The following is a 26,342-nucleotide window of genomic DNA, read 5'->3' on the forward strand; positions in this document are numbered from 1 at the left end:
CTGTGGGTAGATGCACAATTTAGGGCCAACAGATTAACTTTTATTTGGTTTTAGCTGTAAATTGAATATGAGATACTTTAGAAATTATTATCAAGTATTTTGTTTGTTATGCTCTGTTATACAGTTTAATGTCTTCATGTTTTCATTTTAAACCAGCAATTAGGTCACTCATTGTTAATAGGGACTGAGTCAACATACTGAAGAGAAATATTCCTCAAAATTGCTTTGGAATAGAAGTGCAGAAAATGTGTTGCTGGAAAAGCACAGCAGGTCAGGCAGCATCCAAGGAGCAGGAGAATCGACGTTTCGGGCAAGAGCCCTTCTTCAGGAATGAGGAAAGTGTGTCCAGCAGGCTAAGATAAAAGGTAGGGAGGAGGGACTTGGAGGAGGGGTGTTGGAAATGCAATAGGTGGAAGGAGGTCAAGGTGAGGGTGATAGGCCGGAGTGGGGTGGGGGCGGAGAGGTCAGGAAGACGATTGCAGGTTAGGAAGGCGGTGCTGAGTTCGAGGGATTTGACTGAGACAAGGTGGGGGGAGGGGAAATGAGGAAACTGGAGAAATCTGAGTTCATCCCTTGTGGTTGGAGGGTTCCCAGGCGGAAGATGAGGTGCTCTTCCTTCAGCCATCGTGTTGCTATGGTCTGGCGATGGAGGAGTCCAGGGACCTGCATGTCTTTGGTGGATTGGGAGTTGAAGTGTTGAGCCACGGGGTGGTTGGGTTTGTTGGTCCGGGTGTCTCAGAGGTGTTCTCTGAAACGTTCTGCAAGTAGGCGGCCTGTCTCCCCAATATAGAGGAGGCCACACTGGGTGCAGCGGATGCAGTAAATGATGTGTGTGGAGGTGCAGGTGAATTTCTGGTGGATATGGAAGGATCCCTTGGGGTCTTGGAGGGAAGTAAGGGGGGTGGTGTGGGCGCAAGTTTTGCATTTCTTGCGGTTGCAGGGGAAGGTGCCGGGAGTGGAGGTTGGGTTGGTGGTGGGTGTGGACCTGATAAGGGAGTCACGGAGGGAGTGGTCTTTTCGGAACACTGATAGGGGAGGGGAGGGAAATATATCTCTGGTGGTGGGGTCCGTTTGGAGGTGGCAGTAATGACGACGGATGATATGATGTATATGGAGGTTGGTGGGGTGGTAGGTGAGGACCAGTGGGTTCTGTTCTGGTGGCAATTGGAGGGGTGAGGCTCAAGGGCGGAGGAGTGAGAAGTGGAGGAGATGCGGTGGAGGGCATCTTCGATCACGTCTGGGAGGAAATTGCAGTCTTTGAAGAAGGAGACCATCTGGGTTATAAGGTATTGGAATTGGTCCTCCTCGGAGCAGATGCGGCGGAGACGAAGGAATTGGGAGAATGGGATGGCGTTTTTACAGGGGGCAGGGTGGGAGGAGGTGCAATCTAGGTAGCTGTGGGAGTCGGTCGGTTTGTAGTAAATGTCCGTGTTGATTCGGTCGCCCGAGGTAGAAATGGAAATGTCTAGGAATGGGAGGGAGAAGTCTGAGACAGTCCAGGTAAATTTGAGGTCGGGGTGGAAGGTGTTAGTAAAGTTGATGAACTGTTCAACCTCCTCATGGGAGCACGAGGCAGCCCTCCCCTTCCTAGACTTTTCCATTTCTATCTCGGGCGACCGAATCAACACCCAATCATCCTGTGCCTCTTGCGAAGAAGTGGAGAAAGGAGATCAAACAATAGAAAGTCTTGGGATGCAAAATAAAGATTTCACCTACCCAAATGGACTGATTTTAGTGAACTGTGCTTATCCAGGTCTTTTCACATGGATAGCATCCATGTCGGTTTTTGTATGTGCAGAGGTTTGAAAAGGCAGGCTAGAGTTTTAATCAGGAGTGGTGTATATAGATAGTTCATACTTGTTTAACTGTGGTTAGCATTTGTATATTCGTGATAAACAGTATCAGAATCATAGAATCCCTACTGTGCAGAAAGAGGTTCTTTAACCAATCGAGTCTGTACTGATCATCCGTCTCAAATAAACCCCCTACCTTATCCCCATGACCCTGCAATTCCCCATGGCTAATCCATGTAGCCTAGATATTCCTGGACACCATGGTCAATTTAGCATGGACATTCCTAGCCTGCACAGCTCTGTACTGCGGAAGGAAACCTGAGCACCATGAGAACCTAGACACACATAGGGAGAGTGTACAAACCTGACACAGACTCAGGGCTAGAATTGAACTCAGGTTCCTGGAGCTGACAGGCTGCAGTGTTAATCATTGAGCCTCTGTGCAGTAACAAGTAGTTCTTGTTAAGTACTGAAACCTTGCAGTATTTCTTGTTGACTTGAGTCTGTCAGTCAGGTAGCAGTGGTATTAATACCACTATTAATCCATAGATCCAGGTAATCTTCTGGGGACCTGGGTTTAAATCCCATCACAGCAGATGATGAAATTTAAATTCAATCAAAATTTGGAATTCAGAATTCCAAAAATTGGGCTGATGAGTAAGCATAATTGATTGTTGGTAATAAAAGGAAAATGTGGCTTACTAATGTTCTTCAGGGACAGAAGCCAAGGTCTGTATGTGGTCTGGCCTACTTGCGATTCCAGACCCACAGCAATGTGATTGACTCTTAACTGTCCCCTTTGCAAAGTAAATGCTGGCCCATCCAGCAATGCCTATATTACATAAATGAATTGTGACAACCCCAGCAACAGTGAAGCTTGAGCAGCAGCCCAATTTCCAAACTGTCCTTTCGAAAAGCTTCAACTGAATCTGCTTCTACCACACAATCAGGCAAGGTATTCCAGACCATCATCACTCATACAGTATGAAAACTTTATTTTTTAAACCTCATTTCATCTTTGGTTCTTTTACCAATAACCCTAAAATCCGTATATTCTCTTGTTCTCAACCCTTTTACCAACTGAAACATATTTTGCTCAGTCAAGTAGCCTCTGCACCATCTTAACAAACTACTGGAAAACATGTGGTGCTTTTTGACTTTATTTTTGGTAACTGTTTTCTCTAAGCTAAACTCCGAAATGATTCGTTTGTGGTTGTTGCAAAGGAATATTGTTGGAACCTGGATATTCTGCTTCTTTTGAGTTACAACATGTAGAGGATAGTAGCAGCAAGGTAACCAGTGAAAGGTAGAAAACAATGGCAGCATGGAGGAGGGTTTCTATACCTTAAGTGTTCAACCCATCTGTGGCCAAAGGCAAACAAAAATGCAAGTTTGCTCCCAAAATATTTATTTCCATCTTCAGCCTGCACAAGTCCTCAATATGTTCGCTTCTGGACAGGCCATCAAGTTACAGGCTGCCTGTTTAATGTTGATATCTATTTGCTGAATACCTGGCTCAACCTGGGCAAGACACAGATAAAGCAAAAAGAGCCAAACTCACAGTAGAGCTCCCGTACAGCATTCCTTTGGGCTTCTCAAGGGCTCCAACTAAACTGGAGTGGAGCTACTGCCATGATTGTTCATTGAACGTTGCATGCTTCTCAGCTTTGCCTCACAATGCCACAAGTTTTGGTATCACAAGGAATAAATATAAAAAAGGAAGAGAATCAGGAGGCTGAGCCTGAAAGGAGAAATCCAAGAGCAGAATTTAACAGGCAGAGGTCTCATAAAATTGTCTGGACAATTTTCCTGCCACCATCCATCTGATCATGACCCTTCTGCCTTTTCAAGAGCCATGAGTGATGTCTAAGGAAATAAATTAATAAACCACTTCCCACCCTTGAAGCAATTTTGAGGCCAATGGAAGAGTTCAGAGACAGCAATGACTTTGCTTGGAACTGGGCCTCAATGGCCTCATTTCCAGGTTAGGAATTCCTCTTTCTGGTCCCTCTCCATTGGCAGAACCTTGGCAGCAGCCAGCATAGTCAAGTTCATCTAACTGACTGGCACCAAGGGTGGCATATGATGACAGTCTGACAGGGGAGAAGGCTTGATATGCTCTTAAGAGAGTACACTTTGTCCGTGGAGCCAATACCTCCAACATTTGTGTTGCACAGATAAGAAACAGATCTTCTCAAAAATTCTCCTGATGCTGTGAAAACCAGAGCAAGTGCAGTAACCCAGATCCAAGTGAAGCTGAAGCTGTCAAAGCTGCCACCGGACGCTCTGTTGTTATGCAGCTCATTGCAGTGTTCCTCAAGCTCAAGCATGGTGAAGGTGCCATATGGAGTTGGAGTTTAAATCCACCACACCAAAGGTCAATACACTGTAGAGGCTCATGTGATATAGCCATTGTTTCTCTTCTTTAGGCTGGATCCTTGATGTGACCACATCTTTTGTTTACAGCGGGACAAGGAAGTGAGTGTAAGGGAAGATGTTGGCACAATAGCAATGCCATTGGACCAATAGTGCAGAGGACCCCACTATTGCTCTGGTGTAGCTGGAGCAATTTGAATTCAATTAATAAATATATCTACAATTGAAACCTTCTCTCAATAATGGCAACCATGAAACTACCATCAATTGTCATAAAGACTTCTGGTTTACTAATGTCTACAAAGAGGATCTGCCATCATCACCAGGTCTGACCCCCATATGTGATTCTATTCCCACAGCATTGTAGTTAATGGCTCTAGTAAGCCACTCAGGTCCAAGGCAATTAAGTTTGGGCAACAAGATGCTGGTGCTCCCAGTCGCATCCACATCCTATGAAAGAAGATTAGAAAAGTAACAGCCTTTGTTAACATATATCCTATTATTGTTCCTACACACTTGTGTTCAGTGAATCTCCCAGTGCAAACTGCTCTACTCTCGCCTCTATTCTATTTGTGGTGCCAAACTTTGAATGGCACAGGATCTTCTGGAAGATATCCCTTGTCTTTCTCCAGTTCCATATTGCGCACTACAGTTTCAAAGTCTGAAAAGGAAAATGAAGACAAGGGTTAGTCATTAATAACAAAAATAAGTGGAGAGAATTCTGGATTAGTGATGCTGGAAGAGCACAGCAATTCAGGCAGTATCCAAAGTGCAGCGAAATTGACGTTTCGGTCAAAAGCCCTTCTTCAGGATGCTGCCTGAACTGCTGTACTCTTCCAGCACCACTAATCCAGAATCTGGTTTTCAGCATCTGCAGTCATTGTTTTTACCTAAGTGGAGAGAATGTCGATTAGAAGCACCATCCCTGTGTCATGCACAGCCTGAGAGAGATTTCAATGAGAAGGGAACAAGGATGAGTTAATCAAAAAATTTGTGGGTCATTTTCTCAAGATTTCCGGAGGCCAGACTCCTGACACAGGTCCTGCTTACAGGGTTTACATTGATTTCTATGAGAAAGAACATGATCTAGATGGTGGTCCTCTTGTGGCTGTGTGTTCCCTGTTGTGTCGCCTTTAATGTTAGCTTGTTGAGACAATTTAAGATATTAATATCAGGATAGAATAATATTTCTGCTGTATAAAAGACAGCACAAGTATGACATGAAAGAAAGATGAGAGAAGTGATACAACAGCAATTACACTGTGTCCCTGTAGTAACAGGAGGTGGTAGAGTAACAAAGTGCTTTGATAATTGGAGAAAACTGAGGTAGACAGGGAAGGGGTTTTGTATTGCTGAAGTAAACACTGTCAAATCATGAAATAAAATTAATTTATGCATTGTTGTTATGAATTTTACTATATTTAAATATATTGGCATTATGTCTTTACAATGTTACTTCTGGTGCTGACCAGTGTGCCCCCTGTGCTTGCTGTTGCTGGGAGGTGGCCCAGGACGCACCCTTGGTGCTATGTAGAAAGCTGAACTCTCTCCTTCAGCTTGGAGTCCTGCACTACACCACCAAATCAAGAATCTCTCTTGCTTGCCATTTTCCTACCATTCAGAGCGCAACTGATTACAGCCACATTGTAATTTATCTGTTTGAGGTCCGGGCTTTTAAAAAAAAACTGATGCCAGTGACACTTGGTTTCTCATTCTCAATTCAGCAAACTGACAACTAAAAGCCTGATTAACATCAATAACCCATCCCTTTTAAGCTAAGCTGACACACGGATCAATTCAGGATGGCACTAAAGTCCACGTACACAGATATAAAATCAGACCTCACCAATCATTTTGGCTCCCATTTGGCCATAACAAACTTAGCTCTCAGTCTTTAAGTCAAATCCTTTTAATCAAAGGTACAAATGTGAGAAAAAAAAGGGAAACAATACATAACCACCCTGCAACTGTTTCTGTATATGGTGACCATCTGGAAAATTAAACATGCCAGTCAGTGACAAGATTAACGAACATGATTTGGAGAGTTACAAAGTTCAGATAAAGCTGTTCTGGTGCCCTGAAAATGACACTGCTATCTTTTCCAGAATTCCGGTATTTTTGTGTGACATTTCAAATGCATTGGACTTCAGAAAGGATGTGAAGGTATTACAGTGGACAGAAAGGATCACAAGAACGTTTCCAGGAAGAATTTCAGTAACATAGAACAATGGAAGAGGCTGAGATTGTTCTCCTTGGAAAATAGGAAGTCAAGAGGAGATTTGATAACACTGTTAAAATCATGAACTGATGCAGAGAAACTGTCCCCTCTGTGGAAACTGAGGAAGGGTTGAGAACTGGGAAGCACAGAGGGTAATTGTCAAATGAAGCAATGATGACTGAAAACCTTTAATGTAGCAAGTGGTCAGGATCTAGATTGCACTGTCTGAGAATGCGATGGAGGCAGGTTCAACTGAGGCTTGCAAAAGAGAATTGGTTCACTATTTGTACAGGACAAATCAGGTGATGGAAAGGCAAGGGAATGGCAATAAATGAATTGCTACTTCAGGGGTCCAGCACAGACACGATGGATCTAATGGTCTCATTCTGTGCTGTAATCACTCAGTGATTCTAGATTGCTCAGTCAGTGTTGAATCACAGAGAACAGAACTGAGACAAGGTAGATCAGTACTTCACTCAAAACCCTCAACTATGTCAAAGATGTTTTATTACATTTGAGTTTGGTAAGCACTGCTTCCAGGGGAAGCATAAAAGAAACTGGACTGACTGAATTATTTGTTCCTTCAAGCCAAAATTGCACCAATGCTTTGCAATATTTTCCCTGATAATCTACTTGCAATTCCAAAGAGCACATTCAGTGGTATGATGCATTAGAATCATATCTTTTCAACCTGGTTTAGATCCAATCACCCGAACTCCTGGGGAGAATTGCTGGGTCAGAATTTTTTCTCACTGGTAATAAATGCAGAATCTGACATTTTACAGTGCTACAAACATGACCAATGAAATAAATGGGGTGCAGGAGCTATTTACCATGGCCAATCTACCTAACCTGCACATCTTGGTCTATGAGAGGAAACCAGAGCACCCGGTGGAAATTCATGGAGAATATGCAAACTCCACACAGGGAGAATGTGTAAACACCACCCAGACAGTTTCATGAGGCTGGAATTGAACCCATGTCCTGGTGCTGTGAGGCAGTAGTGCTAACCACCTAGCCACCATGCCATGCTGTCTCTTGCACTTCACACACTCCTTTACCAATGTATGCCCTCATCTACTCCCATAGCCCCTCATACCCTCCATGTTGAATTATGGCTCATGGCCTTTTGTAGCACTGTGCCAACTAATGTTTCCTGCCATCTTCCCTTATACCCTCTCTGCAAACTCACTGAGTACATACCATGTTGAGACTTGAAGATCCATACTAATCTTGATCTATTAAGTCTCTCTTGATAGTTACACTGCCAAAAAAACTTTTTTTTAAAATTGCTACATCTAACTTCCTTTAATCCCTTATAAAAACATGCATTTGTATTCATAGTCCCACTTTAAAGACTTCACAAGCATATGGATATGTCAATTACATGGTGCACAATAGGTACTCCACTTGTTGTGAAATCAGTCAGGGATTACTAATCCTTTAACAGCCCTCAGACTCAAGTCAACTGAGTAAAATAGCCAGCCACAATGTTTATTTTAACAATGCAGATCTTTTACCCCCCAAAATGTTTAAACAGCAAGATAGTAATTGCCTTGACAGCTTCCTTAGATGTTTGTAATGAGCAAACTTAATAGTTCCAATGAGTTTACTTTGTGTGGACATTCATGTCTGCTTTTCACAACCCCAAAGGGCACTTGACCTTTCCAAAGGTGTCTCAGGACCATAACCAAAAAGGGCAGTTTATCATTCTGAAAGGACTTCTCCCAAGGGTGTCAGTGTGTTTAAACCTTCTCAATATAGGTCTAAGTGTGCAAAAGATATTTTAGACATATCATTAACCAAAATCAGATCTGACTGAAGGTAGCCAACCATTAACATTATTTTTATTCATTTCATGAGATGAAGGATTCACTGGCTAGGCCAGCTGTATTGCCTATTCCTAATATACTGGCCTAGCCAGTGATTCTACATCTTATGAATGAAAACATGCTCATGTGCTGCTTTCTTGAACTGCCACAGTCCATTTGGTGTAGGTACACTCACAATGTGCATCTATCTCTATGAACCATGAATGCGCAAACCATAATTTCCTTCACCACCCCTCCTTGCAAAAATAGTCCTGAATATGGGGGAGGATGGTGTGACTTCTGGCTTTGGGGCTCTGACTCTGTATGTGAAAAAGTTTAGATCCTATTCTCTCTGGCTCAAAAAATGTAGAATGTCTAGCATATTTTTTAACCAACTCGTGAGCACAGAATACTATCTACTATCTATTGGTGTGAAGAAAACAGCCGACTCAAAGTTGAACCTTTCAGTTCTGACGATGTCAAACCTTTTTTTCTCCACTGATGCTGCCAGACCTGCTGAGTTTCTCCAGCTTTCTCTGTGCTTATTTCAGATTTTCAGCATCCATGTATTTTGTTTTTATTCAAAGATAATTATAACTGACATGAAAAAAAAGTCAAGATTGATGCAATTAGATAGCCCTTAAGAACTATCTATGCATTAAGGAATATTGTTAGATCCAAAGTGTCATCTGCATTTGACATCAGTGTATATAATGGAGGTCTTGATGTAAGCAATGACTAACCAATGCTAAAAGTTATGTTCAAATCATCCAAAAATATCAACTGGAAAATGATTAATCAGTTTAAATGCTTTGCAGACTAGTTTCACAACTTTTATCACATTAATCATTTTCAAGAACAAAATAAAATATTCATTTCTTTGTACTGAAGATCTTGCATATTTCTTCAGTACTCTACCAAGCCAAGCACACTTCCCCATCTGACTAACATAGCACTTGTTTCAGTAATTAATCTTTTGCTTTAAGAAGATGAAAATATGAAATCAAAAATACAGTCTTCAGGTAATAACGTAGAAATGTATCTTCAATCTTGGGGAACAATTTACAACACAGTACACTTAGCTGCTTGAATATAGCATTGAAAAATAAATATTTGACATGAGCTGGATGTGAAGGAGAAAGTTCTTTTTTTTCAAACTGATTTTAAGGCAGAAGAAATACAAAAATTCTGTTTGGTGTTAATATTCAGACTGTCATCTGATTTTCAACAATAAATTTATGTAAGAACTGCAGTAAATGCAGTCAAGAGATTCGAAAAATGGTTGAAGTTAAGGCTGCGCAAGTCTTCTTTCAAACCTGGATTGACACCAATTTCAAAAGAAAAAAAGGACATACCTTTTCTTGCATTCTTGAATGCAGCGAATAGGTCAGTGAACATACATTTATGAGATTTTACCTTCTACTGATCCACACTCAAAATGTGTAGCTTCATTTTGTCAGGGAGCAGAAAATATCTGTATCTCATACCACACAAATTGTAGGGGCAAAGAAAATAAACCCCAGAACTGAAAAGTACAGTGAAAGCATTTTCTAAAATCTATCCTTGACAGACTCTCCAGATGGCCTTTATAGGCAGCTGGTCTCCTGAGGCATCAGGTTTAAATCATTAACTCACTTGTTGGCTGGCAGGATCATCAGATAAGCTAGTTTCAATACACAGGGGCTCTATAAGAAGGATTTCATTGTGCAGCTTAGTCTGTAAATTCAGAAGAGCTTGCAAACACAAAAATTCAGACAGATTACAAACTCATTTAAATATCTAAACTTTATTTTCAAAGAGCGAAACACATAGAAACAGGTTATACTTTTTTATTGAAATGAGTGAATTTGACAGGTCTGGGTAAACCTTCCTCTTTAAATAAAACCAGGTTCATCATTACTCTGCTGCTAGCTTCCAAAAAAATCACCCCTTGTAAAACCTTGGATGGACTGACTGTCTTGCATGTTTCTATCAGGTTAGGTCAAGCCATGATATAATGTGTGCTTCACTAATTTTACAAATTGCATATGTCAAAAGGAGACTAAAAATGTTTACCAGATAATGGGAGTGAGCACAACACAAGGTCCAAACTTTTACTAACTGGGTTGATTAGATGTGATCTGGGGCACAGCCAAGATTTCACCAGCTTGCTTCGGATTTTGGATTTCTTGAAAATGGATAATCATGTTCTTTGACAAGAAATACAATCCCACGCTTGAGCAAAAACTTGGCACAGAGTTTTTAGTAACACTACTGAGTTTATACCAGTAGTTAAATGGCTCAAAACTGTGATTGAGTTTGGCTGCGTTTTCGCTTAGACCACACCAGCCCATTAATCTGAAATGCAATTGTCCATTTGCTCATTTGTACCAGGTAAATAACGATTTTATCAGTTGGGCTGTTCAAACATCACATTATTGTAATGTGCTTTGTAAAAATGTCTTTCTAATTTAATGGTTAGCCTGGTATTGGATTAAATAAATCTGTTCCTCAGATTCTTTGCACATTCTAGTTTATACCATTTTCCTTACATATTTCTGTGTTACAATTTCACAAAAATAGCATAAGAATCAGTTGAAAGCACTTCAGCAGCGGGCCTTAATGCAGCTCCTTTGAGTGGCAATATTTTTATTTAATGGCTCCTTTGAGTGGTAGTCAGACTATGAATACTTGATTTAAATGCGAAGATTACATTACCACAACCATTACTTTTTCTGATGCAGGACTGGCACCCTTATTATGGAAGTTCAATCATTTTAGATTACTTAGCTGGCAGGATGGAGTACCTTTACCAGACTTGGCTGGGCTACCACAATTTCCAGGCCCTGCCTAATTGCACACATAACAGCTATTCATTGTACTAACACTGGCCGAGTATACTTATTTAATCCTTTATTGTACACAACATAACAACACAAAGTTGTTTTATCTGTACAGCAATTGCCTGAAAACAAAAGGCATTTACCATTGTCACTGAAAAGAAACATACAGCTCATTTTTTAAAAAATATCAATTTATTAAGTAGTCCATAAATAGGCTTTTTTTTCTTTAAGATGCAGGAAACCATATTTCCTTGGTCAAAGGCTTCTGTGAAAATAAATTCACTCATTTATCCTATACTCCAGAACCAGAAAGCCAATCCTAAAGCAGGATAAGGCACTGGTGCTAAATCGTGCTTTACCTTCCAGTCTTTCTGTGCTGCCTGTTGATTTCTATCAAAGAATTGCGTGCATGAGCCAGTTCCATTCCTACCTTGCTGGAAATGCCATCAAACTGAAAGACTAGCATAGAATTCCCAAACTGTTACAAGGCAGTGTTCCTTCATATTTAACATGTCACACAGTGCTTTCCATTATCCACTCAGAACTTGAGAAAGTGGCTTTCCCACTATCAGCATCAGAGTTTTCCAACTGTAACAACATTCCATTCATTGACATGCTTCTTTTTGACCACAGGCTGCTAATCTTTTGTGAATGAGTATAGCAATGATACTCTGATAAATCTCCATTGAGTGAATATCTCCGTTTAGCTCTGCTTGTTTCTGCTGGCAGAGTAAGATATTTAATGGACTTAGAATGTGCTCGTCTAAATGTGGGAGTCTCTTTCAGAGAAATTGGAGCACAGGAGGGCTTCTGTAAAATTGCAGTATTTTCCCTTTTCTTTTTGGATGTCTCAACATTGGTGAAAGCTTCCATTGGTCTTTCGACACTTGACTTTGGCCCAGCCTTTCTTTTCAGCTTTTGAGATGCAGTAACACCTGTAGTCCAGTCAGGTGGTACGATGGAGGTAGTGGTAGCACATTCCTGGCTCATGGTAGAATCCGAAGATTGTGATTTGGGATCTTTATGATACTGCGTGTTCTCTTCGTGACCCATGATGACTTTCGAATTTGAGTGGGTTAATATTCCACTACACATTTGCAAATGCGCTCCATTTGTCTGAGAATAGACATTGCTGACCTTTGTCATCTTGTGTGTGTCGTTATTGTTGCACACCTTGTATCTAATCATCAGTATGATAATAAAGACCAACACAGAAGCTACGATAATTCCACCGATTATAATGATCATGGTTCCTCCCAGAAACTGAGACGGCATAAAATGACAGCGAACATAATCCTGGTCTGTGGTAAACTGTATGCAGCCAACAACCCTGGTAGCTGTGAGGGAAGTGATACCATCATCGTAGATTGCTAAGACACACAAGTCATATTGCGTTCCTGCAGCCAAGTTAGTGACAAGGAAGCTTTTGCTTGTGGAAGGAATCATTCTGAGGGACAATACATTGACTTGCATTAGTTCACCTTTGAGACTTCATTCTTTTCTCAATTATTGAAAAAGAAACTACCTTTATTAACATAACTGAAAGTTTAAAGCCACATACACATGCAAGTCTCTTGAGATAAATAACCACACTTAAGTCTGGACATAGCTCATTGAAGGCCTGCATTACACAAATGTTACTTTCATTTCAAAAAGAAACATGTTGTCATTTTAAGTTGAGAAGGAAAATTAGAAGTTAGCTTCCAGGCCAAAACAAAATTCTATAAAGTCAACTACAAAGCAATTGGATCAAGAACCGAGGAAGTCACCGTTTGATTGATTTTGGACACCTTAATCTGAAGTGTCTTTCTGAAGCATTTTTTTAAAGTGTCATCACACAATAACCAACTTTTCACAAAGAGACGTGAACTGTGATGTGGCTGCATGCACAGAGTAAATAAGATTACAGTACAGGATTATGGATCAGTATGGTATTATGAGGGCTTTACTCTTACTTGTTTATTACCAGACAAGGAAAAACACTGCATTAATAATTGACCATGTCCTCACAGAGCTCACATGAAGCTGTAATGTGACAGTGGTTTCACCTCTGTTTATGTACTAAAAGAGAACATTGCATTAACAAAATAAATACAGCTCCAACTGATTAAATACTAGGAATGCAGAAACAGTTCAAAGAGCTTACCTGTAAACAAGTGAATCGTCATAAGAACCATTGTACTGAATCTGGAACATACGGATGCCAGGGATATTGTGTTGCAAATTAAATTTAATAAGTGCAGATGATGATGATGTTTCAGCAACTTCCACTCTCTTTTCTGGTTTGGCCTTAGTGTCACTAACACTATTACTAGTGTTTGAGCCAGATTTAGTCGAAGTAGAAATGTCAGATGAGCCAGGATCGGGCTCATGAATGTGATTCGTACTGTTGACTAAATGTGGGAGTTTGATTATATGAAGTTCCACCACAGCAGTGGTTTCTCCAGCAGCATTTGAAGCAATGCAGGTGAAAGTGCCTGTATCTTTGACAGTAGTTATAAGGATGTCTAAAGTTCCATTACTATATAAAGCTGTCCGTGTTGAATTTGAAATGAGCTTGCCTTCAGGTGAAGTCCAGTGGATGGAAGGGTCTGGATCCCCAATGGCCTTACACTTCAATGTTGCACGTTGACCTTCTAAAACTCTGAGCTCATGCGTATAGCGAGTAATCAGCGGCTGGTCACAGATAAACTCTTCTTCTGGGATAGACCAAAAGTACCGACCTGTCAGTTGTGGAGGTGAGGCACAGGTCTCCAGATCATCATCCCTTGAAAGACGGCGCAGCCAGAGTAACTCACAGTTGCAATGCAAGGGATTTCCTCCAAAGCTCAATGTAAAACTTGGTGGGTTCAAGAGTCCTGAGTAGGCTAGTACCTGAGCTCTCGTGAACAAGGTATCAGGTGGTAGCTTCCGTAATTTATTAGACGTCATATCCAAACGAGTCAACTTGTGAAGATGGGAAAAAGTCCCCTCATCAATTTGTTCAATCATATTATGGTCCATGCTGAATGTATGTAAGTTGACCATCTTCTGAACTGCTTCCCAGGGAATAGATTTTAAATTATTATAGGATACGTCCAACTCTTCAAGAGACAACAAAATATCATTAAAAGCTTCTGAGGAAATGTCAATTAGTTGGTTGTTATTGACGACTAAATGGTGAAGGTTAGAAAGTCCACTAAATATGTCATTTGTGATCTGGGTTAGTCTGTTGCTGTTCAAATGTAAGGCCCGCAGATTGCGTAGGTCTGCAAATGCTTGTGGTGCAACATAATTTATTGTATTCCTTGACAATGTAAGGTCTACCAGGCTGGTCATGTTAGCAAAGTCTTTCCTTTTAATGATTGTAATAAAATTATCTCCTAAACGTAGCTCCACTGTCCTTCTGTCAATGTTTGCTGGGACAAAGAGAAGTCCTTTTTTGGCACAAAGAGTTGCAAGGTTTGGAGACAGATTTTGACAGATACAACGCTTGGGACAGACCTGGGCCTTCACTGTCATAGCAATTAACAGCAGATAAAAAAGCAGTTTTTCCATTGTAAATCAGGTTAACTAGCCTGGAACAGAAACAGAATGTTTAGGAGATCTTTGGAAAAACCAAACATCATTCACTCAGTATAATCCATGTGTTCTAAAGCATTTTTCAAACTAAAGTTGTTCTGAATAATTCCCATTGCAAATGTACTGATATTCTTTTAAAATATTGAGCAGCATGATGTTAGTGTGCTGACACATAAGTGCACTGGTAATGGAGCAAATTGAGATGTAGTAGTCTAGGAGGAAACCTATATGGTTGGGTTCCAAGTTTTACTGAGATGTTAATATGACTATTCATGAACTAGGTTAAAATAGAAAGCAAAGAACCTTGACTTATTGTATACCAATAAATTGTGGAATCAATATCAACCTTTACAGATACTTGATAGATGATCCACTGTGTCTTGCAGTCATTTAGTACTGTAACATGGAAAGATGTAAAAGGATTTGGACAAATAAATGGGGAGGATCTAAAAAAGTTCAAAATTATACAGCACTGTTAATAACTTAATGCAATATTGATTAGGTATACACATTCAGATTCCATACAGCAGAGAAATCTATTCAATTATTAACCGCACTGTCTGAAAAATATATGGCAACTGAGTGTGCTTAATGACAAATTTGGGTTCTGTGAAGGTAACACAATTTAGTTTGCTTATAAAAACTAATAGTAAATTGAAAATGTGATGTACTCTACCAAGAAATAATTTCTTACTTGTCACACTTTGTTTCTTTTTGTTTGTAAAATGCCATGTAAAAATGTGATATTGATAGCAATCTGAACAGTAAGCAAAATCATTAATACATTAATAAACCTCCCAAAGCATTGCTCATAGTGTGTTGAGATTTTGTAAGAACAGGATTATTACCAGCTGGCACTTGATGTTTTAATAATCAATGACGAGTGTTGAGAAGCCCTGAGAAAGGGTCTGAGTTTGCATTGTAAAAGAGATTCTGCGACTTCCTAAGTGAATGGTCGAATCACTGGAGAAGGATCCTGACATCTCTCAGAAAAGAAAATATCAGCATCCAAGTACATTGCGAGTAAACCTGAAATCAATGAGTCTGGGAACAATGAGTCTGGGAAATCAAGTCTTGGGAATTATAAGGCTTTCTAGGAGCTGACAATGAAAGGAAGTTCTGGATTTAGCTGAACCGGAAAACAGTCCTAACAGCTTTTAGCGTGGCAAAGAGTCAAAACTGAGGATTAAAGGATTGAGAAATACTGGAGATAGGATTAACAAGCTTTATAAGGCTCCAGAAAATGGCACCCATGCTCTCCTTTTGGAGCATGAGGTACCAATTCCCCTCCTTTCTCCATCACTGTGGCCTCACCATCTCCTCGATTCAACAGCAACTCTCTTACACTACAATTTCAGATATCCCATTGAACTAGTCTCGATATCTAATGTTAATGTCCTACATTAAAGCATTTTGTTCACCGGTGAGTTAATGATCCATACAACATTAAACAAACATACTTTTCCATAAAGAAATATTAATAATCTCAAGAAATATACAAAGTGCACTGTTTATGTAGTTTTCTAGATTTTAATGTTTTAAAATTATTTAGTCTAAAATTATTCAAAGAGCAAGTACTTTACTTAGGAAAAGAAAACATAATATCAGTAAGCAATATTTGGTAAGAATTAAAATGGCTTAAAAAAGCAATTCTTGAAATTATAACAACAGTAAACAACAGGTGCTGCTTGGTTGAGCATTTCATTATAGAAATATTGTTCATATTTTAAATGAGGTATGTTCAAAATAAATAATTTAAAAATCAATTTTCAATTGTTTCAAAACTCTAGAAACAAAGTAAGATATAAACCCCTCAGAGAACAATTTGAATTTTTCTTTCTCATTTCAATCAATACTGTATTCTAGATGCACAAATTTAGAATACAAAGCAATGTATAAACCTTCAAATTGTTTTCAGTAAAACATAAATCCAGTTAGAATCCAACATTTGCAAAAAGTTTTTGAAATGTTAATGTAATTTTCAAAAAAGTACAACAAAAATTAAGGTAAACATAATTCCCTTTTTATGAGTGTTTTGCTTTCAAGTTAAAATTTCATCACTAATGAGGTTAATTTCATGAAAACAAAACTAAAATTTTTTCAAAGAAAAGTTTTTTTATGAATCAATTAGTTCCTCAACTATATCTGTTTCGATATACTTTTTCTCATGATGGCTGCTGATATATAAAAAATTCTATTATAAATGTTCATAGTAGTTGTTCGATGTATAATGCGTCTAAAAAACCTTGACCAGGAAGTAAGGACTATGGGCAGTTAAGAACATGCCAAATGCATTAGATTTAATAAATAAATATTAAATGATGCAGCAAATGAAAAATGATATCATCAATGTGCCAATATTTCTGATTATTTCAAAGTAAAAATGTAAGTGTATGATATATATTCAATGCATATTATAAAACTTTTTTACAAAAGACTGCAGACCATTTTTAGCTGTGGACTCCCTTTCACAGATTTTGGCATTTCAGAAGGGAACTGTCACTGATTTAGTGCTAATTTCTAATTATCGCTCTAAGGTAGAAAATATTAAATGGAGAAAGTATGGCTGGATTTAATGTAATCTGAAGCCTTAATATGTCATTATGAACTTCAAATAGTGTAATTAAAAGTCTCCAGTTTAACAAATAGTTTCATTCATAGCTGCAGAGGAATTGTAATGACAGTCATTCTAAATTATAGATGCGTAGGTAAGACACAGACACAATAGTGTATTAATATTCATTATATTCAAACACCTTTTCTAGCAATCCAACTAGTAATGGGATTATTTGACAATTTTTTGAAGCAGACACTGTGCATTCAAAATACCTCTGAATGACTATTCAGGAGCGATTTCAAAACCATCTAAACAGGTTTGAAATAAGCAATGTGAAAATGTAAGTTTGTTAATCAGCAATGTTAAAAATGTTCATGATCAGTTGTATTAAAAACAATCTACTGGCATACTTGCATTAAGCAGTAATAAGGCTGTCAATTTCCAATGCTTTTTCTGACCCTACTGAGATGTGACAGATCACACAGTACATCAAAAACAAAGCAAATGTGAAACATAAATTAATGAACTTATAAAAAGATATAAGTATACTTATAGAAAGCTTCAATTCTGTTGTGAAAATTTTAATTTAACTGCAGTTCTAATGTTTACTCAGCTATCTGTTCTATTATGCTGCATGTTTATTTTAAATAAGGCTCAAGCCATTAAAGTAGGCTATTAGAATATAAATGGTAATCACTGTATTAAATTGAAAGTCAATCAGATTTGGAATCAGATTTGGGTTATGATCAATTGTACACCAGTTATGAACAGGTGCTGCTATCAGCTTAATTCTTTGGTACAAATTAGGTATTATTCTAAGCACTGATCACAAATATGTCTTGTGCAATTCTGATATCATACATTGCTAATCTGATACAAACATTCAAGTGAGCAAGTCCGTACTTTTAATTGTCATCCTTACAACTGTTGCACAATTTACATTTATTTCCCAGAGTTTATGCTCACTTTATTTTAGAGAGATGGAAATTTTCCATAATTACGTAATGGCAAAATGGTAGCTTGTGATAATGGATTAAATTACCTGGGAAAAAATTGGTTCAGGTGAAAAGATATGGAATCACTCTATCAAATACAATGTCACGATATGAAAGCTTTCTTCCAGTTCATAATGGTTCTGCTTGGAGTTCCTCATACTGTTGTGTTAAATACAATGCTTAGCTGAAATATCAAGCTGTTTGTTCTTTCCACTTTCCATTTTAATGGACAGTGATTTCCTAACCTGATTCAACTAAGCAGTGTAATGTTCAGAAATCCATGGAAAAATATGACATGGTCAAATTTAGGATTCTTTGGCATTGTTGGAGCTTTCCCTTCTAGAAAACCTTTTTATAACATAACTTTCTGACTGTGAAACAAACTGAAATGGAACAAAATGCCCAAGTTGAATTATGGAGATTCAGAGTTTTCAACCTTAAAATTAAATGCTAGCAGGTCTGTAGTTAGGTATTTTGAGTTCTCTCTTCTGTCTATGTATGTGACTAATTAGCAGTTGCTGGTCAAAATTCAGTAATGCTCAATCTTTCTCAGATCTTTGGGTTGTAACATTCAGAGCTGAAAAATGTGTTGCTGGAAAAGCGCAGCACGTCAGGCAGCATCCAAGGAGCAGGAGAATCGATGTTTCGGGAATCCTGAAGAAGGGCTTATGCCCGAAACGTCGATTCTCCTGCTCCTTGGATGCTGCCTGACCTGCTGCACTTTTCCAACAACACATTTTTCAACTCTGATCTCCAGCATCTGCAGTCCTCACTTTCTCCTAGTTGTAATATTCAGCAACTGTTTTAATAAACATAGAGTTTTTCTTTGTTATTTGTTTCTATTTTGTCTTTGATTAAATTAATCAGATCTCCATGGAAGTTAATGCCTTTTACTATCGGTGAACATTTTTGATTATTTAATTTAAGTAGATCCAAATCCACATATTTGATTAAATTTCATTTTGCTGAAAGAATTTAAAACTTAATTTAAAACTAACAAAAATAACTAATAATTAAACTTCCCTGACATCTGATTAGCTTTACAAAGCCAAGGACATTGTTTAGCAGGATAATTTTGCAAGATAAAAAATCCACTAAAGCAAATCAGAATCCCTCTATGTTTGAAGCAATTGAGTTTTGTATCACTGTTAGAATTCAACTTATGCCTCTTTCCCAAAGTTTCAAGGCTGTGTTTCAACTACTTTACTATTTTTATGCCTTACCATTAACACATTGGACACTGCTCATTGGCTTGTCACTGCCCCTGTTAAGTGACTGTTTTGTATGTGAATTGCATTGGTATTTATTTCATGTGTGGCACTGCCTGGTATGTTGGAGGTGAAGAATTGTGGGATATTAAATGAGGTTTCAATTTGACTTGTCCTTTTTCATTTGTTGAATTGAAATTGAAGCTACAACCAACTCAACAGTTGGTAGTTCTGTGAAATGACACTTTTTTCTCCCCATATAATGGTTTTTAAAAAATCTGTGAATACATACATTTTAGAATAACCTCATGTTGTCCAAACATAAGACTGGAATATTTCAAAAAATGAATGACAGAATGCTTCTGAGCAGGACTAACATTTCTCCACCTGCTGGAGATTATTTAAGAGGTTGGCCCTGAATCAGCTTCAGAATGAAAGAAGAATTGACTGACTGTGAGAAGTGAGAGAAGGGAAAAGAAGAAAATATAATTGGATACAACGTAAACATACTTGCACAATATTATTATCTATCAATAACAGGAACGCTTTGGGAACCTTAAAATCAGAATGGAGATGAACTACAGCCAAAAATAAACCTGGAAATGGGAAACAAGATTTGAAAGAGGTATGGAGGAAAGGAAAGTAGAAAGAAGAAATAAAGGGAAAAGAGGTTTTGTAAAATAATAAATCCTTTGAATATAATTGAGTATAAAATGCAGAAAAGAGTTAAATATTTCCAAGAAATAGTAACTGCCAAATATGAATGCATTTGAATGAATTTGCAGTTATGGGTCAATGTCTTTATAAGAATATGGGCACTGGGAATTAACATCTATTAACACTGCTTGGCATTTGGGACTTTCATAGTAATAGGATGTTTACATCACTAAGACCCTATGATAACATTGCACCAACCTTCTCAAATTCTAGTGATCTGCATTGAGTTGCCAACTGGCTGTACAACGGCTTATAAAAGCCCACCCCATTCATAACTACTAAGATTTGTTCCACATTCAATATTTTATTTAAGATCAAGTTCCTTCACATTTTGGCTTATTGCTGATTTTAGCAACACGTTAAGATATTATGGTGTGGAAAGTAGAGTAGAACTCAAATGGTGGCCTTCTGGTGTACTGACTCATTTTCTTAAAATCACTCATTCTACAGTAACTGCACAGAAATCAGTTTAGCAATGCTGCAGTCAGGGGGAACAAAGATTCATTGTAGCACTGCCCCTCCACTTTGGAATCTAGGCTGTACAATATTTCAAAAGCGGTTGTTTGCATTATCTGTTCATGAAGTGTGACTAACGGTCAGGTCTGCAAAAATTATACACTTAATGTAAAAAAAAGTGGTTTAATTTTTCTCCCCACAACATCTCAAGCTGTGCTAAATAATAAAAAGAAAAATGTATCTGTAATATTCCATCCATTTAGCACTTATGCTGCAACATGGTATCAAGATCATGTTGATACCATGCATCATTTTACTCAAAGGCAGAGCTTGCTTTTAAACAGTATTAGCCACATAAATGTCACAATGATTCTTTTAGCATTTTTCTTGTAAATAACATTGAACAACATTCAAAAGATTGCAGCTATAAAGGGCACAGGGTAGTTCATTGACATATATTCACTGACTAGTGGCCACAACAAAATTACATGTTGGTCTGGATTGAATAATATCAAGATGAGTTTTGTTGCACTTTCAACAGACTGATGTTGGTCTCTTAGATTAATTAACACAAATAAGGCACAAAAGTATTGCCAATCTGGGCAGCGACCATCCACTGAAATAGATAAACTGTCACCTTTGAAGCTTACTGCAGTAATGGTCTTGTCTCATTCTAGCCTCCTGAGTTATGCAGCGGATAGGGATGTCACTGCCTTTTTCTATTGCTGAAGAAGAGGCATAACCTGAATTGTAGCACCACCAGGCAGCAGAGTCCAAGCTGCAGTTTTTCCATGAATTCTTAATATCAATGGTACAATATTACAAAATGCAGAAATTAAGTATTAATATAAAAGACAAGTGACTGCTTAACTATCTGTTCAAAATTAAACAGAGGTTTCTTTGTCTGCTTTGTTTGCTGAAAAATATTTTTTCTCCTTTTGATTTTTTTATGCTTGAAAAGGACTATTTTCTTTTAAAAATGATTACATCTACACAATGTTGGTCACCCAGTGCCAAATGAGCATTAGAGCTCTGAATAATTCAGTTGTTACAATATGACATTTAACATTTATGAGGCCAGTCTAGAGCAATTGATCTTGTTAACCTCTACAAGCATTGCTGGACCACATTAGCAAAGATCAGAAAATGGGACACAGCAGAAGAGTTAAATTACCACAATAACTTGTCTGTAAAGTCATCAGCACCTTGGTTATCACCCCATTGTTCTAAGGAATCAGCAATTTGGTAATGCTCACGACAGAACCAACAGCGTATAAGAAATCAGGAAGGTCTGTTTAGTAAACTGAACAGTAATGTTACCTAACGTGGGGAGAACATTTCACAATATTCCCACTTTTTTTTACGAAAATAAAACAATAATTGTGAATTCACATGGAACTTGCTTGATAGAAGGAAACATCATTACTGGAAAACTCTTGCTGAAAATCCTTATATATTCAGAAGATAGTTATAAACATATGGTTTTTCATCAAAAAGAAACTTCAAATATATTTTTAAACTGAAATGTCAATCATTTCTCTTTTTATCATCGCCGCGGGAACCCAGGATTGCACACACTATATTATTCTCGGTCTCTGTATGGAACTGTAGCAGACGCATGCCCCAAATAAAACTGGACCTCAGCAGAATTGCACTACGGTAAACGACAGCTGTTTTTCCAAACCTCATTGCACTGGAGGGATGTTTACTCTTACCTCGGGTACTGGAATGAAATGACACTGCAGACTTAGGTTTTTTTTGACGCTTTCAACATAAGCCTTTCCACCCCCTCCGACACAATTTTCAATATAATTCCTTTCAATCTGAAGACTGGGCACTTGCTGATACCAACTCGGGCGGGGAGGGGGGGGGAGGAGGGCAAAAGTAACCTTTCGAAATGTATCAATTTACATAGACTGTGTGGCGGGGTGGGGGGGGGGAGTGGTGGGTGAGGTCGATGCCTCTGTTTTACGCGAAGACTTTTTTTTGCAAATATTCTTCAGTGCACAGAGTCAGTAAAAGCTGATCTGTCGAGCGTAGCGATTCAATTAAAATTTCCCAAGCAGCCTGCACAATTCGTCCGTTTGGTTTCAACGTACGAAATACAGTTCTACACTCAGTTTAAAGCAAAAACGCGCTAGGGGGGGGAAAAAAACACTCTCCGCCGTATTTAGTCAATACACCCGATCCAGCATCCGCAACGCTGCACTGACCTTGCAATGTACCTGTATCAAGTTAAAAACCTTAAGCGATTACTTACGCCGGAGCTTCGCTTGCGATGCAGCATGGAACACCTTGAACAGCACACGATGGCCACACTGAACACTGTGCAGTGCAACAAAACAAAACCCAAGTGCGATTCGCTGCTAAACCAACCCCGAATAGGTTACAGCTTACATGAGGTGGGGGGAAAAAAAGGCAAGCAAAACAGCAGTGAAAATAGATGTCACAAAAATAAAATCCCAGAGTTACCTTTAAGGTCGAACATCAGCCCTGCCCAGTTAGCTCAGGATCAGGGTAAGTGGGTCTTCTCACTCATGTCTCTCTCAATCCCTCAAGTCACTATTAAAATCGATAGAATCTGCACGGTTTTCTGTTCTGTATTGCGATGAGCTCCAAAAGAGCCATTTTTGCAAGCAGCTAAATCAAAAGGCGAGCAAAATGCCATCCGCGGGTAGAAGCTGCTTCAATTCAGAGGTTTGCATATATCCTCACATTTAAACTGACATTCCCCAGGTCGCCGCGAACAGCGGAGATCTCTCCCCTCCGTCCATTCAGCGCCGTTGTGGCTATCCTGTTACACAGAGTAGGAACACGGAGAGCAGCAGCTTTCCTCTGCATCAAGCGAGCTGCTCTATTAGCTGAGCAAACGTCTCTGCAGTGAGAGCGATCAAATGGCTGAGATGGGAAAGTCAGATCAAATCTCAGCAGGCAGAATTGCACCGTTGCACCTAGTACTTCCCCCAGCGCAGCCTCCACGCTGAGTTAAACCTCAGAGTGATCGAGTGCCACATTCTGTGCCCCCTCTGTTTCACGTACGGACGGACTTCACCGGGCTGTGGACCACTTTCGCTCCGAAAGAAGGACCGCCGACCAACTCCGTGCTAAATCAAAGTCATTCTAATTGTGTGTAAACAAACAAGGGGGAAAAAAAAGCAAACCTTGGATACACGTGCACCATGTCACCCCTGTGCTGTCAAAAGAGGCAACTTAGAGACATTGTTGATGGTGGCGCCCCATCAAGTTCGCTGCAAGGGTGGACTCCTTCTTCAGCAAGAGCAAAAAAAACCCAGTTGCCAGCGTTAGCTGAGAAATGGCCAAGAGGCGGAGGAATCATTCAGGCTGTTTCTCCCTTGCTGTCACTCAGGGATGATTGTTAAGAAGCGCTATGAAGCTGAGTTTGTCTTTTTTTAACCAAGGTTTTCTGGAACCAAAAAAAAACGATAATACTGAACGGAAAAGAACAAGTCATTGAGGGGAAAATCCGGCCATAAAAGGTCATGCATGCAAATTGCTTATCTCCCCCCCCCCCCCCTCCACATCCGCCCACTGAGTTAAAAGGAATTCTTCAGAGAGACTCTGAAAGATTGCTAGGTGAATGAGCGGCAGAAGAACACGGCTCTTGCGGCAAAGGGTATTTCCTTTAATGAAGTGAGGAAGCTAGGTTTTCGAACATCCCAGTCCTCGCTGAGCGTTTGAGCACTCCTACTTTTCCAGTGAAAATATTTTGGGTCCAGCCATGATTAAACGGAATAACATTCTGAAAGAAGACACTGCTTCACATAGGCTGCTCTCCACATCCATAATGCTCTTTGTGAAGCCATTTGAACAACCTTGAATTTCAACAGTGAGCCAACAGGGAGGAGTCCGCTTCGAAGTCTAGAGCCAGCAGCATCACAATGCTTCCTGAAGAGGATCTAGGTGTTACTATAGCTTGCTTTTCCTTTCATGGGTCCTGCACAAATGCAGTATCGTATGTTCTCCAATTGAGAAAGCAATACTTCCAAACGTGGCCTAATTTTGAAATCCCTTGTCTCTGTCATTTGGAGATTAATTAGGATTACCCGAAAGGCTAATTTGTCTCAGTTAACAGAAATGGATTTAGGACATCAGGTCATTCTAATTTTGGCTCAAGAGTGTTTTAATACTTGAAAATGGTGCTGTAATATTAGTCAGAGATTTTAATTATTTTGTACTGGGATATTTCTATGACCATACACATTTCATTTTGTTTTAAATTCCATTTGCACTGCGATTGTCTTTGAGATTACTTCAATGGAAAACTTGTTTTACAGTTATAGCCTGACGAACTGCTCTTTTTATGTAAATAAAATCATGTTTCGTGTCCATGTGACAAGGAACATCAGAGGAGCTGAACTATTTGCTGTGTCCTGCATAAATATGAATTGACGCACGTTTTCGGTTCTTTCTGAGTGCTCTTTTACTCATTAACTTTGCTTTTGAAAATAGCTTGCGAACCTGCACTACCCTATAAATGTTTAATCTCCTAACTCTGTAAATGCTATTATCTCTTTAGAATGTAACAAAATACTTACATTATGTAAACATTCATGTTAATACTAAGATCTGGCACCAACTTTACATTAACATCAGAGATGTATACACAACTGAATTAATTACTTCAAAAAATTCATTTATTTTCTGTATAAAGTCTTTGTTTCATTTATATTTTAGCCTGGATTTACATAACAGAAAGAAGACTACATTGAAGTTAAAATGATACAATTCCAGGTAGCTAGTCTTTTTTGTTCATAACCCATGTCTAGAACTTCTAATACACGTATGAATATGTCTGGTATTTACATAAAGTAAAGCAATAGTCAAATTAACAACTTATTAATATGGACAAGAATATAGCTGGAATGCAGCAGTAAGTGTCGAACTGATCACCAAAACCGAGATTGTTAGTGCATTGAAGTTTTACATTTTTATTAATTTTATTTGCAAAAGTAATATTTTGCTTAAAGCTGTCTTTTTTGCATGAAAATGTATTCATATTTCTGAAACATGAAATGTGTTCAGAGTAAAGGATTCAGCTTCAGTAACCAGAAACCCATTTTTCTTTTGCACAAACAGCCTTTGTGCACAATGAGGTACTGAAAACTGCATTCTTTAACTGGTAAGGTGGGGGAGCTGTTGTATCACATTAGTTTTGAACTGTATGAAAACCATGACATTTGTCTTACTTCAACCAATTATGCAACGTAATTTTCTGATACATTGCCGATTGAGGTAAATTATTACGTGGGTTTTAAATAAAAGAATTGTAAGCCATTCAATTGCCGATACTAATAAATATTACACGCTATTTGTATTTGTTACATTGTTGCCAATTAAACAGTTGCATTTCAACTGCACCGAAAGGAATTGGTTATAATTTGCATTGTTTTTCTACTCAATATTTCTTCATCTGGGAGATGCATTTGGCCTCTGTGACTGTTCCAACCTTTATTCATTGCTGTCACTTCTCATTACCTCCCACACCTTGAAGAAACACATTAGCAAATATTGGTAGTAACCGTATTTGCACAACGATGTTAAAATAAATATTCACGTTCTTCCTGTTCCATGTACTGTCTTTTATAGCTGTTGCCTTCATGTCTCAACACGAAAAACAGCTTCCTCAGAGGTCACGTGACAATAGCAAGTCTCCGTGGACAATAATGATATACAACTGATATAATGATTTCTCCAAACATCACCCTTTCATTAAAAAAAATGCATGCACTAACATTTGCATCTGCAAGTTACTCAACATAGGTGGCCTCCGATGAAAATTTCCATCCAGGGTAAAATTTGTTTGTCCG

At 38.7% G+C, this 26,342-nt stretch overlaps 1 protein-coding gene across 1 annotated transcript; it reads right to left on the bottom strand.

Annotated features, from left to right (window-relative positions):
• Positions 1-11,173: 11,173 nt before the first annotated feature.
• Positions 11,174-23,343, bottom strand: lrfn5a (leucine rich repeat and fibronectin type III domain containing 5a). The gene is made up of 3 exons (XM_060828404.1): positions 22,987-23,343; positions 13,167-14,577; positions 11,174-12,467 (listed from the first exon to the last, which is right to left on the bottom strand). The coding sequence occupies exons 2-3, from the start codon at positions 14,555-14,557 to the stop codon at positions 11,534-11,536; spliced, it is 2,325 nt and encodes a 774-aa protein (XP_060684387.1). The 5' UTR covers positions 14,558-14,577; positions 22,987-23,343; the 3' UTR covers positions 11,174-11,533.
• Between the last annotated feature and the right edge of the window lie 2,999 nt (positions 23,344-26,342).

Source organism: Hemiscyllium ocellatum, chromosome 8, assembly GCF_020745735.1.
Source record: "Hemiscyllium ocellatum isolate sHemOce1 chromosome 8, sHemOce1.pat.X.cur, whole genome shotgun sequence".
Lineage (NCBI taxonomy): Eukaryota > Metazoa > Chordata > Chondrichthyes > Orectolobiformes > Hemiscylliidae > Hemiscyllium > Hemiscyllium ocellatum.

Coding starts and splice junctions, on each gene's coding strand:
- lrfn5a (XM_060828404.1), bottom strand. CDS start 14,557: ATGGAAAAACTGCTTTTTTATCTGCTGTTAATTGCTATGACAGTGAAG. Junction 12,468..13,166: donor GACGATTCACTTGTTTACAG/GTAAGCTCTTTG, acceptor ATTGTCCCTCAG/AATGATTCCTTCCACAAGCA.